The sequence below is a fragment of the Teleopsis dalmanni genome, chromosome 2, assembly GCF_002237135.1.
Source record: "Teleopsis dalmanni isolate 2A chromosome 2, ASM223713v2, whole genome shotgun sequence".
Taxonomy (NCBI): Eukaryota; Metazoa; Arthropoda; class Insecta; order Diptera; family Diopsidae; genus Teleopsis; species Teleopsis dalmanni.
In genome coordinates, this window is record NC_051847.1 from 57,104,864 (window position 1) to 57,121,517 (window position 16,654).

At 31.4% G+C, this 16,654-nt stretch overlaps 2 protein-coding genes across 3 annotated transcripts in view; one reads left to right on the forward strand and one right to left on the reverse strand.

The window, feature by feature from the left end:
- Window positions 1-9,433, reverse strand: part of LOC119681805 (neogenin-like) — a 44,658-nt gene extending 35,225 nt beyond the window's left edge. Inside the window, exons 1-12 of the mRNA XM_038095093.1 lie at window positions 9,424-9,433; window positions 7,095-8,279; window positions 4,352-5,099; window positions 4,059-4,185; window positions 3,849-4,004; window positions 3,003-3,212; window positions 2,439-2,934; window positions 1,538-2,372; window positions 1,358-1,464; window positions 1,162-1,299; window positions 923-1,103; window positions 614-774 (exon numbers count right to left, since the gene is read on the reverse strand). Coding sequence (XP_037951021.1) covers window positions 614-774; window positions 923-1,103; window positions 1,162-1,299; window positions 1,358-1,464; window positions 1,538-2,372; window positions 2,439-2,934; window positions 3,003-3,212; window positions 3,849-4,004; window positions 4,059-4,185; window positions 4,352-5,099; window positions 7,095-8,279; window positions 9,424-9,433 — 4,354 coding nt within the window. The remainder of the gene's footprint in view (window positions 1-613; window positions 775-922; window positions 1,104-1,161; window positions 1,300-1,357; window positions 1,465-1,537; window positions 2,373-2,438; window positions 2,935-3,002; window positions 3,213-3,848; window positions 4,005-4,058; window positions 4,186-4,351; window positions 5,100-7,094; window positions 8,280-9,423) is intronic.
- LOC119682855 (neogenin-like) overlaps window positions 1-16,654 on the forward strand; it is a 350,203-nt gene that overhangs the window by 140,559 nt on the left and 192,990 nt on the right. The gene's annotated exons all lie outside the window — the stretch shown is intronic.

Genomic DNA, 16,654 nt, shown 5'->3' on the forward strand with positions numbered 1-16,654 from the left:
GATCATGTAGATGTGAAGCATATAATAAGTCTTGCAATTTTAAAATGTTATATGAAAATCTGTTTGTCGGAATATGTGTCATCGTCGCCATATCTGAGATGAATTTAAAAGTGCTTTTATTAACATCAAAAAAATTACTATTTAACAAAAGGCTGTTGCGATCAATATAATACGTTGATATAAAAACTTTTATTCTCGAATAGTTTGAACTTAAGTATATAAAATAAGAATAGTGTTCATATTGCTTCAATACTGCAATACTGAATAAAGCAGAGTATTGCCTCTTTAGTCATCTAATACCTAAATTATTTTAAATAAAAACAATAAATGAGAAAAATTTATCTCAACGATGACGAAGTATTTAAAATGGATATTAGACTAAATATTTATCTGATTGCTAAAACTAAAGTATAAACTTTATTTATGAAAATTAAAATCTTCTAGAAATATTTCTGGGTATTACACGTATATTGAATTTGAGTTTATCTGAATTAAAATCATAAGATCGGCAGTATTATTGTTTGAAAATGTTTGTTTTTTGTGGGTATTATTTAAAATATGGTTAAGTTAAACTATAATTTTTATTTTGGTTGAAAAAAATATATATTTTTACCATGTTTATTAATTGCTGAAGGTCCATTTGTTGGAGGTGGTCCGGGTACACTAAAACTTTTAAGTGGGTGTCCACGTTTATTACTTTCTATTGTTGATACTCCACCATTACTCATAGCACTGCTACCGCCTCCAGCAGCACCATTAGGATAACCAGGATTGCTATATAAAATAAAAAAATTTATTTTAATGTTATTTTATGTAATTGTTTATTATTTTACTTAATTCTAAAAATTTAGATGGATTTAATAAATTTAATTTTGAAATAAATAATTTGTCGTAGAAAATTACGGTATATAATACTTCTTACCAAAAGTTACCCTCATAGCCGTAAGGGTGCTCTGGCGTTTGCGCTAATGAATTGTTTTGTGGTTGAGACAGACTTTGTTGTGAGAGGCCTGTATCAACAGTAACATGTGAACGATTTGATGGTATATTATATTGAGTGCGAGGGTATTGTGGGCGTTCCATAGTAGAGTTCATAGAAGTTGCTAAAAGGTTAAAAATAAAAAGTTTATGTAAAAAAATAATAATTAATAAAAAACTTACTCATATAACCGGCCACGTAGGAACGTTTGTCTAAAGAGTTGGTCAAATGCCCGGGCACTGGCGTATCAACATCATATTCATGTACCACAGAGCGAGGTAGGGTTAATGCACCACTGCTAGAAGCACCATCACTACAAACTATAAAAGAGATATTAATAAATGATTTTAAATGTGATAAATCTTAGGAAATCCTAACCTGGTGTAGAATTGTGTAAGCCCTTGTCAATATTTTTTAACTCCATTTGATCGTGGTGTATCCATAGATCTGGCGGTTTAGGCACACCCACAACATTTTTTTGATAGCTAAAAAATAATTGAATATAATTATTTTTAATTTTAATAACACTTAAATAAATTTACTCACTCAGTATCATACCTCTTCTTTGTATGTTCTGGGGTAGATTGAGGCTTACGTCTACACAAAACAATTATGACAGCGATAACAATAAATACTATCACTGCCGAGCCTCCAATAATCATATACAATATCAGTTCATTATTAATACCTTTCGCTATAACGTTAGGCTTTTGCATAATGACCGTAGCACCCGTTGTATAAGTTACTAAAGCAGAAAAAGGCGCATTGTTATTACCTTTACTGATGCGCGCTTGTACTTTGAAATAGTATGTAGTGTAGGGTTTAAGATTTGGTAACATTAACATAGTTTCTTCGCCGGAAAAGGCTTCTATGGCCCAGTCTCGATCGCGTTTTGTAGTATCCGTGGTGTAATATATATTATAGCCAGTAATTTGGCCTATACTATGTTTTGGTGGTAGCCATTGTAGTATTACATTTTGTGGATTTTGTTCGTCTGGGCGAACCATTAATTCACGAGGTGGTGTTATAGGTACGTTTTGATAAGTGGTATTTTCTACTTGCATAGACCAAGCTGATTCACGTCTACCCTTTACAACCTTAACTACAATATCGTATTTAGTATTTGGACGTAGTTCGCTAATCATGCAATTTTGATCGGATGTGTTATGATAACGGTATCGATTGGAACTGGATATACTATAACGCACAGTGTAGTGTCGATTATCAATGACATGTTGATTTTTACTTAATGTAGTATCGATCCAATAAACAACGATAGATGAACTGGACATTGTTATTGCACGTAAACCGACTGGAACTTCTAATGGCACTGGTGTGTCTAATGGTTCTTCATCTCGCGTTTTAATATTATCATATATAGGTGGACCATCACCTTAAGATGAAGATATTTTATATATTAAATCAATATAGTTAATAATTGAAACAAGATAAAACCTACCTTTTACGTTCCTAGCACGTAAAGATACTACATACTCAGAATTAGGCTCTAAGTTTTTAAGTACATAATATCTTTCCGATTCTTTGAGTTCTACAGAATTTTCATCAGGTATACCACGTCCCCAACCAAGTACGTAATTTCGTATTTTGATTTCGTGTCGTTGTGGTGGTCCCCAGTGTAGAGCAATATTGTCTGCACCTGGATGTATAGCAATCCACACAGGTTTAGTGGGTACCTGTGTTTCATCCAAATCATTTTCTAATGTAGTAACGCGATACCATTCTGTAAATGGTCCTGAACCATTTACAGTCATAGCAGCAATTTTTACTTGATATTCAGAGTGGCGATCAAGTCCGTTCAGTTCAAAATAACGTATATTTGCGGGAGTACTTTTTGTTTGAGGAGCGTCCTTCAGTTTACGATAACGAATTTTATATCCAGTTATTTGACCGTTCTGTTCCTCTTCGGATGGTGGTTCCCAATATACAGTAATTGACTAATTGTTGTGAATAAATATTAAAATATAATGTAATATTCAATAATTTTTTTTTTAAATTTACTTACCGATGAACTGGTAACTTCTAAAGTAACATTATTGGGTGGCTCTGAGGGTGTTGAGGAAAATGTTTTAATTTTTATTTCATTGGATGGATCTCCCATGCCATTTTTGTTAAAAGGCACAACTGTTATTGTGTAATCGGTGTATGGACGCAACTCCATAAGTATTGCCTCAAGTGTCGTGCTGTCGTGGTACATCTCTGCCCCACTGTCATTCTAAAATGTTGATTTTATAAAACTTTCAATATAATAACATAACTTACGAAAAATATGAAATTAAAACTGATTTTACGTCAACTTATTATGGTTTGAATATTTAATGAGATTATGAAATGGATAATAATAAAACACTCTAGATCGGAAAATTAGATTTCATTTCAAACATTTCCCTAACATTTATTTTTAATTTGTGTTAAAAAATTTAATCATATTTTAATTTTTATAAAAACTGTTTACATTACACTGAAGGTGGTAAACGAAGTAGACCGAAATATCTGTAACTCTGTAACTTATAGACACCACTGTTATTAAGTGGTGTCTATAAAAATTTTAGTAGAGTAAACTTAATCACAATCTATACGGTTATGTAGTCTAATGTCCCAAAAGAACGATGCTATCTCAGAAATCACTTTATTGTTTTTGTGAATCAGATCAACACTTGAATCTAGGGAGTATAAGTTCATATTTTACTTCATTGAACTGTGATTGTAAGAAAACCACCTACTATGAGTATAATTAATAGTAACTTAAATAAATAGAAGAGGGTCTGATTAGCTAGCTCCGGCGGAAATTATAATACTGGTTTTAAAAATCAATGTGATTTTGTACTTAAATTTTTTCTGCTGCATTTACCTCTGAATAGTATATGCGATATTTAAGTATTTCTCCATTTGTTACTGTAGGCTGATCCCATTTAACATAAATCTCTTTATGGTTTCGTGCAAAACCTTCAACATTTCTTGGCGGTCCAGCAATGTTTTCTTCCGGTTGCGTGCTTACTTCAAGTATCTGAAATTTGTATCCTCTTTAGTATAGTTCTATAAAAATTGTAGCTTAATTTACCTCTGACGATTCGCCAGGACCAAAATTTGTGTTTGCAATTACACGAAATTGGTACGTTTTACCAGGCAGTAGTGATTGTATATTGACTTGCTGATCATCATGCGATTTGGTTATAATTTTTTGTTCTCTATAAAATATATAAAGTTTTGGTGCTTTTATAGAATATAATTCTAAGACTATAATAATCATATCCAGTTTTTTAAATTTAAACTATATTAATTTTTTATATATGTATATATAACCTATGTTTTAATAAAATAGTCTTCAAAGTTATTATAATTGTTTTTACATACCTTTCACTATTATTCATTTTATAAAACACTGTGTAGGAGACAACTTCAACCGGATTCTTAACTGGTTCCAACCAGCTGAGCGTAACAAAACGAGGCTTTACTATCTGTGCTACTAAGTCTTTTGGTGGACCAGGCAATCGATTTAATAATCCATTCCCTAGAAGACCAGCTGTTTTACCAGCTACTACTCCATTTCCAGCGTTATCCACACCATCTAAATCTGGGGATGAATAGGAAATTGTTTGAGAATTGGAAGAGGATGTAAGCTTTTTTTTATTTTTCCACGAATTCAAAACTTTATTTGGGTCATCGCCATGTTTATAGGCGTTAATAAATTCTTGATTTGAACTTGGATCGTCGTAATCGTCATCGTCTTCGTCTTCGTCATTTTCACTATTATTGTGTGTATTCGAATTAAAATCATGTTCATTTGTCGGAAGTTCAAGTGATAGGTCTGTGTCATCCATATCGTCTAACATTTCTGTCATTGTGGCAAGTTCACCATAATTGCGATCGTTTTGTGGTTTTTCGGATTTAAATAAATTTTTATTTTTTGAACTCTTCTGAAAGAGCAAACTATCGAGCGCGCTTTTTGAAATTATACGTGTCTTCTCGTTGGAATATTCACCGCCCGATTTTGTGCGAACTTCACTAGGTTGTGAATATTTTCGTCGTTTTATGGGTGCCGCTGATATTTGTAGTGATTTTGTGGTTTGTGATTGTGACTTTCGAGAGTTTTTTGATTTGCCTTAGGATAGGAATGTGTTTTTTTTGGAATTATGGGATAGAAGGTTTAGGATGGAAAAATTTGAAAAAAAAATAAAATTGTAAAATAATGAATTTAAAATTAAATTAAAAAAAATTAATAAGCAAAAAAATATAATATATAATATGAAAAGTACTCTGTAATAACACCGAAAGCGAAAACTATTTTAATATGTACGACATTTCTACCAATCAAAATTATATTAAAACCAATTGCTAGATAAATATGGGTTATTAAATATATTATTAGTAATAAATATATAAATAATAAATTAAAATACACAACGAACATAAGTTTACTTAATACGGGAATCTTTTTACATGGGAATGGAGGATAATAAATTATTTGATTTTGAAACATTTTAATACACATTAAGACACTTAAGGGTATTCTTAAATCTGCTCTTTCGTGGTTAGTACAATAAGAGTGTACATTATATAGATTTAAAAATATTAGTAAGTCATATAAAGTAGAATCAGTACTAAATTAGAAAAATCCATGGATTGGCTAACCTGGATATTTTATCGCTGGCAAGGAATTCTCTTTAATAAGCCTTCATTGTAAAATTTTTCTCTTACTTATATGGGTATTTGCACAGGACTGCGCAGCCAATGGTGAATACATTATTGACGATGACACAGACTATTTGCTCATTTTAAATAAGTAGTTATGTTTCAGAACCATTCTGTTCCGAAAATCATCTTCGATAGTTGTTTCAAGATACGGATCTCATCGAGAACTAAATGGAATACGCTAAAGGACAAGAGAAATTAACTTCTTTACTGCCGGTTTGAGGTTTGGCGAAAGAATTCAAAGATAAAGAGTTGGGAGTCTTCATGAATCTGCCCGTGACCATACTCACAACCGATATTGGAATATTCATTGCAATCTGTAAAATTATTGTTGGAGTTTATTGCTGTTCAAGAGTGCAACTGGCAACGTCTAGGTTAATATAGTCCATACTGGATAAGAAAAAATTAAGCGATCTACCCAGCCTATCTAAAAAGGACATAGATTGGATTGTAAAAAAACTAAAAATCTATTGGGTTTCAACAAACTTGCAGTTCGTGTGGTTGCTATAGTGCTAACTATATTATCGTATAGAGGCTTAAACGATGCCGCATTCTAACAAGCGGACTTCGCAGATGCTATATTGAAGAGGTGGTGAAATCTACCAGTCCTCCCTATGTCTTTGTCTAGTACTACAGACGAATTAAATTAAATGTCTTTTTATTAGCCAGGCAGAGTTTATGAGGGTGGACTTAACAGATCTTCCTAATTTCATCTGGAATACCAAATAGATTATCTAAGACAGTTTAGATCGTAACTTGATGGCTTTACACGTGGCATTAAGATAGAGAAAGTGTGGATGTTTATATTATGTTTATATTATGCTCTCAACGATAAATATTTATATACCAAATATATCAACTATAATTAATAATTATAAATCCTTCTAATTAAGGACTTTCTTAAGCTGTAAAATTTGTGTTAATAACATCTATTTCCTTTAAGCAAAATTAGGGGCTCGTAGTATTTTTACACATGTTTAAAGTAATACGGGACCCTGACTTATTGGTATCTATGACAATCAATAAATAAAAGACAATATATTGCTTTTTATTTTTTTACTCTACCTTTTTTTGCTACCATCTTGTTCTAATTTTATTCCTGGTGTGAAGTTTCCTAAACTAAAATCAAACGGCTACTGAAATAAGTAAGCCAATGGAATTACAATACGGGTATATGTTAAATGTTCCAAAAGCAATTGTGTTGTTTAGTGATTTATGTATGCGTTTATGTAGCTACAATGGGTTTCAATAGATATTATTTCCGATTCTGTAAAGCAATTATTTACACATTAAATTTTAGTTATTTTTGTTGAACTACAAAAGCTTTAGATTGTTATTTTTAAGCGTTTATGGGGTTACATGTACGTTTTTTTTATAAAGCGGGGTTATTATTAGTATGACTTACCTGGTTGCACAACACGTAACCGCGCTGCAGCCTGGACACTACCGGCAGGATTAGTGCCTATACATTGAAACATACCAGCATCAGATTGCAAAAGGCCCAATATACGTAAGTTATGACCGGCAATAAGCTGCATGTAGTCACTTGGTGTAATGACTTCACCATTCTTAAGCCATTGTATCACCGGTTTTGGTTTACCACGTATAGCACATTCCAATTCAAGTTCCTCTTTTTCACTGGCACTTTTATCTTTAGGATTTTGTATAAATTTCGGAGGTACTTGCACCTGTACAGTTGCTTGTGCATCTAACGAATCTACTATATTACTAGCGCGGCATTGGTAATTCCCTGAATCTATATCCTCGGCGGAAGATATTTGTAGTGAACCAGTTCCGATTATGGAAAAACGCGAATCAAGATCATTAAAATCTAATTCTTCACCATTACGTAGCCATTTTATTTGTGGTTTAGGCACACCGTTTGCTACACAATCGAGCGTTACCGTATCACCTTCTTTAACTGTTTTAGGCGATGGGCCAACTAAAAATGAAGGTGATACTGAACTTTCACTTAAAACACCGTTGATTTCATTGATTTTTTTTATGTTTAAATTTGTTTTACTACTTAAACGCGATACACTGCCTGAGGTGACATTGCATTGATAAACACCACGATCTGCAGCACTAACCTCATCAATTTCTAAAGCACCATTTGGTAGCACAACCATGCGTAATTTATCCAATGTCAATGGCATTTCATCTTTTATCCAATTAACAATATGCTTAATCCCCAGTTGAGATTGACTAATCATACAACGAAAATATGCAGTTTGTCCTGGTAGTAAATATGTTTCTATAAAATCTTGATTGAGATCGGGCAAACGTGCGACTGACACCAGAGCTGAGCGACTGACTATTGTGCCAATGCCATCGGCGCTTAAAAGACACTTATAAGAGCCAGTAACGCCACGATTCTCTTCCACAGAACTGATATATAATGAACCATTCTTTAGTTGTGTACGGAAAGTATCACCAACAATGCCCAAATCTTCATTGTCCGGTCCACGCCATCGAATGTTTGGCATTATTTTTGAGTTTTTATTTTGTTGTGCAGTTCCAGCGCATTGCAGGAGCACAGAATGTCCCTCTGCGACGACTACATCTTGCGGTTCTATTGTGAAAGTCAAAGCTGCAAGTAGAAATAAAGTAAAATAATGTTATAAATCGATAAAACAAGAATTGAAATAATGTATAATTTAATTGAAACTAAGCTTCAAAGTTTTTTTTTTTGAAATTAATGAATAAAAGTTGAAAGAATTGTAGTGGCTTTAACAGCGCAACAACCTCTGTTCATTTGACTATGATTTCTTCTTGCAATTAGTGTAAGACATCTCACAACATATAATTCAATGCCTTCAGCTAAAAAATTCAGAAATTGTTTGATTGAACATATCCAACATATACAAAATAAGAAGAATTTAAGGTTAGAAGTTTCCATGACATATAAACACAATGTGTTTCTCTCTTAGTGGTCTTAGCAAGATTCGAGTGATGTTCTTACTAAGGCGTTCTTATTACTATTACTCCGTCATGAGGAGAAAGAAATATCAAAACATGTTTTATGTAATTGCCCAGCGGTGGCAAGTCATAGCTTTAACTACCTTGGAAGCGGGATCTTGGTCCCAAAACAAATGGCTTAAATTAAACCAACAGCAATTACGAGATTTATAAATAGTCTAGAATTGTTTTAGTTGGGCTTTTAATAGCACAATAGATCTTTATTGTCAGGGTGCTATCATTGCCTATTATTTACTAATAGTAATACTATGGCGTTAGTTTTTTTTAAGTCCACTTAAGTCCCAAATAAATTATTTTTGCATCTTTTTGAGCTTCATAGCTTTAGAAATAGAAATAATCAGGGTACCAGCTCCCAACGGAGCGGAGCACTGCGACTATGGTTGGTCTTTTGTGGTGCAACAGACCCTAACCGAACAGAAGACGTTCCTCCTTCCGAATAAAATCCAGAATGTCAACCGTTGAGGACCTCGTAATGTCAGAAGGGGAGAGTAGTTCACCTCCTCCTGGCTCAGACTAAAAGTCACGTCTAATCAGAGTTGACAATCTATTTAAAGAATGATACCTTACCACAACTGCAGGGATGAACCAGCTCTTTAGCCTGACGGTTACCTGGAATGTCGTGCCAGTAGTGACTTCTGTCGGCTGAAACTCATTTATCGCTTCACAGCTTTACAAACCAGAGCATATGTCCAGTTCACTTGATGACAATTAGTCAGCAAGTTAAAATTCTTAAATAATTAATGAAACATTCGTACCTTTAGCCATTTTTTATTGATTTTCTTGAAAATGACAGGATACGTAAATATTTGCATACTTTTTTCGTTCGATTTTAAAAATACTTTTAATGAATTTTTGACATATTTAAATACTCATAAAAAATTCATTGGCATTTTTCAATAGGTACCTACTCGCAAAAGGGATGGTAGCAGCAAACTTAACCTTTTGTTTAGTATTGTAAAACTCATTGACAGGATAATAAAAAATGAGAAAAAAACGAGAAAAAAATGTGAAATAAATTTATAAAGAACTTTTTTTGCCTTTGACTTTAGAGCCACACAGCTAAAGGCCAACTCAAAAGTGAATTGTCAACAACATGAGCAGCTTTATGTTGCATTGTTGTCACCAATATGCGAATCGTTCCCATTTTTCTGCAGTACTACTCCATGAATGGGGGGTTAGTGGCGCAGTTGCAGCTGTCTACTACCACTTTTAATTTATATCGCTAATTTAAGACTTCCATACATTAATGCCGTTGTTCTCGTCACAGCGTTAGTAACATCAAACCAGTCAGATAGGCAGACAGACAAGCAGACATCGACACACACTTACATAAGCGTTTGCTTATGCTTCTATGAGTTTCAGCATCTGCAGCATCAGATGAGATCTCACACTGGTTCATTGGTGTGACTACAAGTAAATTGTGGTTGTTAAGTGCGCCGAGTTTAATTAGTCATCGAATGGGTAGGAAGTATAGCCCTGTTTGTAAGCTGCAATGTTTACTAACTGCATTACACAGACAGAAGCAGCAATGACATTCATATTGATGGGGGAAATTCCTGGAGCGTTTATATATTTTGAAGGTCTGGGTACTTTAATTAGCAAAATTTACACAGCTGTGTATTAATTCTAATGAGATTTCAATGTGCTTCCACAGGAGTTTGTGTTGAGTTTGTGATGTCGTTATTTGTTGAATTTAAAATTAATCTCTTTTTCCTTGGAATATTTATTTATCATATATTTTTGTTTCTGCTTCCATATGTTATATAGTTAACATTTCTATTTTATTTCTTGTCTGATAACGCAATATATTTAAAATCCTGTGTTTTCTTTTATAATATTGTTTCTTGAAACAATATTATAAATGCAATAGGCACAGAATATAAAAGTCCTGAATCAATTTTCTTATAGAATCACATCATTGAAAGTTCATGATTGATATCATTTATTTCTACATTTTTTATTTGTCTATTTTTACTTAAAATATTTATTAAATTATTTGATTTCAAAGTCAGTTATGATGGTAGCGACTATTTTACTCAAATGAAACTATTCTATTTAATAGAGAAGTTTTTGAATAGTTTTACAATATATGAATAGAATTACAATAACTTTTTAATTTTTTATTAATTAAATTTTTGACTGACCATACAGTTGTTTCGAATATTGCCAAACACTCATCATTAGTAGTCTTGGATATATTTCTTGTATTTAATTATTCGTAATGTAAGTACCAAGGGTTGAGCTCTATAAAAAAGTTTAAACTGCTCCAAAAACATGCTGAATAATGTATGCAGTTTTCGGATGTGTGTGCCAAAGCTGAACCCAGGAGTGATTTCGATGTCAAAAATGTACCGGTCAGTCACTAAGAAAGTAACGAATTGTTAGGCGATATCGAAGACACAAAACATCAATCACATGGTAGTTTGAAATCATTTAAAAAAAGCAGGTTACGCAAAGAAGCTCAAACTTTGGGTGTCACATAAATGAAAATTCAGTTGACCGAATTACCATCAGTCAATTATTAAAGGCGATAAAAAATGATAAATACAAGAATATTCAACGCTAGTGATCATGGTCAAAGACTGGTGATGCTTCACAAACGATTTCAAAGTCTGGATTGTTAGCAAACATGGGTATGTTGAGTGCTTGGTGGAATTGAAAAGAAATTGTCTATTTCCCTCTTTTTATTTTCCAGCCTTATAAAACGGTTAACTTAATCTTAAATTGTTTACAATTTGACTGTTTGAATGAAACGAAACAATCAAAGTAAAGTGACCAAAATTGGCTAACAAAAAAGGAGTTGAGTTCCATCATGAATGTGTTAGGCCACATGTTTCTGAATAAATTGACAGAATTTATCGGATAGATTGGACCATACATTGTTTAAGGTCAAACCCTTTTAATGTTTAAAAATTGGCCGATTGAAGAGTTGCTAAAAATCACTTGGGTAAGTTTTTTTTGCTGATATGCCTTAGTTGTTCTTCATAATTCCACACTAATGGAATTGTGAAGCTATATTGAAAATGTCAAAAAGACATAAATAACAATTGCTAATATAAACTTTATTCAAATTAAAGTCGTTTTCAATTGGTAAATCAGGATTCAATCCAGAGTTACTCTCGATCTGTCAAATTATGTTGTCGAATCGAAAATATTTAGAGTTATCCAACATTTATTTTATTTATTTATTTATATTTATTATTTATTTATAGTTATAATATATATATTTTATTCGAACATATTTAGAGTTATCCAACATTTATTTTATTTATTTATTTATATTTATTATTTATTTATAGTTATTATATATATTTTATTTATTTTACTTATTTATATTTACATTTATATTTATAATTATATCTATTTATTTTTATTTTTAATTATTTATTTATTTTTCTTTTTAATTATTTATTTATTTTTAAATTAAAATTGTGATATACATCAAAAATTGTACTTCATATCTTTTTATATTTCACTGATACTGAAGCACTTTTTAATCGTTTGCAAAAATAATATCTAAATTACAAAAAAAAAAATGAATAATTTAAAAAAAATTAAAAAAACAGCATTACTCCTAACATTAAATTAGAAGAATATGCACTCACTCTACACAGACTTTTAATGTTTCATCAAGCGTACATTTCACTTCACTTAACTGCAAAACCGTGGTACGTCCAAGTCGTTGCGAGTGCCACAAAGTCCGCTGGATGGATGCTGTTTAGATGGATGGTGGTTAACTATGTAGGGTAAGTACAGACGAATATGCACTCCAAACGATTAAACGTATTTGTAGTGCATTGCAGTGCACTGCAGGATGGTTGGGAATGGAGTACTGCTGCAGCTACAGCTACAGTTACAGCTTTACTATTTGGTATTAGTGAGATTATGTTTTCGTGTACACGTCGGTTGCACTTCAGCGCTGGAGTAGCCTTTGAGCTTGTTTACTTGTTTATTTACACAAGGTTTTAGTTAAATTACGAAGTGCGTGGAAGGTTTCAAATGTTGGCATTGCAGATACCGCCGAAGTCGGTCAGAAATGATTTAAGTACACAATTCACAATTCACAATTTTGTGTAAATACAATTTCTACGAAATAAATATTATTTCGCAATGAATTTGTTAACACTTAAAAACAATTTCTCTTAAATTTGTAAGTTTTCTTTTAATTTTTTGGTTAAAATATATTTTCTTTTATTTTAAAAGATACATATATTTGCTGTATGTTGGAAAACTTCCATGGGAGTGAAAACCGAATGGCATAAGTCATTTGGAATTATGTTCGCAATCACGTCAAATGCATTCGGCGCGTGCAATTGTGGCTTAAGAAAAATTTAATGCCATAAATGCCTGAAATGCTCGCCAATTAGTTGCAGTGCTGAGAGCAAAAACCTCATTCTTTGGGTTTAAAACTATTAGAATTTCTATTAGAAGAAGTTATTGTAAATACGGAAAAAATGCGCTTTTTGTGCGCTTTCACACGTACTCACGCATGCAACCAAATGTGTCGAGCATGAATGCATAATGTTTTTCACCATGAAAAATATATTTTCCGCGTCATTAGCACAAACGAGAATACATTGACGAAGATGAAGACTACGGCGACGGCTTTTCGTTTGTGCATTTTCTTTGTATTTTCCTTAATTAAATCGAGTTTTTCATTTCCACCTAGAAAATCTGTTTCACTCCTTAGTTTGCGTGTGCATCAAACTACATTTGTGAAATTGTTTGTTAAATCGTTTGTGTTTTGTAGTTTTCTTTTAGGCGCACAACCCTGTTTTTAACAGCTTAACGTTCGAAAACAAAAAAGCTTACTTACTCATGTGAAATAAGTAGTATTTTTCAGTAATTAAAATAACGCAATTGTCTGTTAAGTGAGTTTGAAATAATAGAAACTCTTTGCATGTATTTAATTTTGGAATTTGGGGTTTTTATTTACTTGAAAAGTAAAAGAGAACGAGAGGCGGTTATAACATACAAAAACCAACCAAAGTCATTGCCAACTTTAATATGTATATATTTAAATTATTTTAAGAGTATATGTGTACAAAAAATCAAATTGCGTGAAGAGTAATTATCAACGTGGAGCAAATTCATAAAAGAGCCAACCAGAATTATACGTTTAAGGGCAATAAAAGAGTTAGGTAGACTTTGTTAAGACCACACTCGGAACATCCACACCATTTGGGCGTGAAACAGGATTTCTTAAAACTGTATTCAAAACACCTATACAATTTAGCATCATTCAAATAATTGTCAAGAACTTACTATATAATATAGAAAAAATCAACCATATGCAGACACTTATATAAAACTCGACCTCTCTTAATTAGGATATAATTAATTTCTATAGTGAATTTGCTGACGGATTACTGTTGGAAACTATACAGGGTTATCAATGAGTCTTGTGGAATTTTAAGAAACGAAGAAAGTGTTTTACCGTTGTTTTGTCATTGTTTAGTGGATTAACATCAGAAATAAAAAATATTAGAGTGTCTTGCTCTATAGAGATTTTTTCTAAAAGACTATACCGTTTTTTATTAGGTTTACAAAATGGTATTAACCTCAAAAATACATAACATAATGAGCATAATAGACTTAATTGAATATCATAAAAACAACAGCAGAAAATATAGAATGTGGGGATTTTTTTGAAGAAACGTTGGAAGTATGTACGACTGTAGGGGTAAAAATATTCTCATACTAATACTTTGTAATAGATATAGACTACATCACGATTGCTTAGATTTAATTTTTTAAATCGGGCTAATCGGTCAATAGTTAAATAATACACACTTTTAAAAATAATTTTTTTGTTTTTTAAAAAATTTTTTATAAACAAATATTTTAACTATATTCTAGTCATCTTCAGGGTACTATCACTTAGCAAAAATTCAATAGAAATCCCAAAAAATAAAATTTATTGTCATTAAAACATATTAATATTAATAATATATTAACAAATTCAGTATCTGCTGAATTTTTAGATTTTATTAATTGTAAATAATTTGGCAACCTCTTTAGAAAAATTTATATAAAATAAGCAAAACAAAATTATTAACAAAAATTTATTAACTAATTAAATAAATTAATTTTGTAGAGGTAAGCATACATTGTGTAGGACAGGTTAAGTATAAAGTTCGGTGCAAAAATTTTCAGTGGTTAGACACCACTGTGTCTGGGTATTGCCAATAGGTAATACAATGAGGACATGTGTTCATAACCATGAAAGTGATTAGGAAGTTATGGTGGTGACTCATCACTTAGCTCGATGACTGAAGATTGGACACCAAATATGGAATGTTTATATTATTTGACTCAATTAAATATTTATATTCAATTCTTGAAGTTTAATTAGTTTTACCGAGACAGTTACGCTTTCTTATAATGACAAAGAAGCTATTTTTTTAAATTTAAAGGGTTTCAATTATTATATTATAATAGTATTATTGCCGTTTTTCAGTTTTGATATGCATTACGCAATTGTATAATACTGCTCTCTAATGTGAACAACTTTTATAGATTTATAGTTTTTAATAACATTGAAAATCAAATAGTAACTGTCTACTCTCACTGTGTGCAAAAACAATACGTGAATGAATTAAAGTGCTGCAAGCAAGCACTAATATCATATCACTGTAATATTTGAATGCAAATTTATGTTATTATTGCAACTATGTCGAGTGCAAACTTGAAAACGATTTATATATATTACACATTTTACTTAACATGACTTTTATGACTTTAGGATGCAACAGTCTAGCACTTTTATTAGCTTCATATCAAAATAAAGAAGATTAAACTTTACAAATTAAATAGTCGTAAATGCAACACTTCCTACCATGTTAAATGGAACTACAATTTTTATTTTCTATTTAATTTTATGGCAATTAAAGAAAATACAACCGAGAAACAAACTGTCAAACATTTCAATCAATGGACAGATATCAAAGTTTTGTTAAATATCAGAAATATTCTAGACATGAAAGATAATAAAAAATCAATTCCTGCAATCAGTTTCAATTTTTAATTGGTTACTTGCTTATAAAAACAGCGCCAGAAAATGTGACAGAACGAAGATAAAACTAAGTAAGATACGGTTTTCATCTTTCATTTTGTCAGCTATAATAAAGCCATAAAAAGTTTTATGACTTCTGTTTGAAGCGAATGAAATGCAATAAAAAAAGCTTAGGAAATGAAAAATATTTCATTTTAATATTATTGAATAAAAAGGCGAAAACGGTTTCCGTTAAAAAACTTAAGATTCTTATTAAAGAAGCAGAAAAACTTTGTCATTTCATTAAAATGCAAATAGAATAAAATGAGCGATATTAAATTTGTCTGTCCGAACGCGAGCATGACTTGCTCTGTTTACATTTGATGACAATGACCCCTTGGATTATTCGACCGACAGCAACCAAACCGGCAACCGTTCGGATGAAGTCAAAAAAAAGTATCTCACAAATCAACTGAGCAAATTTTATGAAATTAAATGAATTCATTGGTGGATGTAGCCGAAGTGAATTTGAAGTAGTGCACATCACACTTGAGTAAAAAATAAAATTATTATTTAATATGAATTATCTGCGGGTCGTTTGATAGTAAACAGTTTCAAGTGCACACACACAGAGTTTATATACATATTTTTTACTATTAGTTTTACGCATTAGCACTTTTGTTTCAAATGAATTTATTTAATTAATTTATTTTTCATAATTGCAATCTCAACAGAATATCAGTTAAATGTTAGTTAAATTTTTTAAATAAACATTTTATATATTTTTTTTTTAGTACACTTTTAAATAATATTGATTTGATCATATAAAATTTTGACTTGGTTCTTATTTTTTGATTGATGTGGTATGACTGACAGACAACGTATTGCCTTCATATACTCACTCAGAAATAGCAAATAAAAACGTTTGCAGTAAAGTTTATATTGAGATTGTTGTGCTTTATATATATTTATATATAAATATATAGAATATA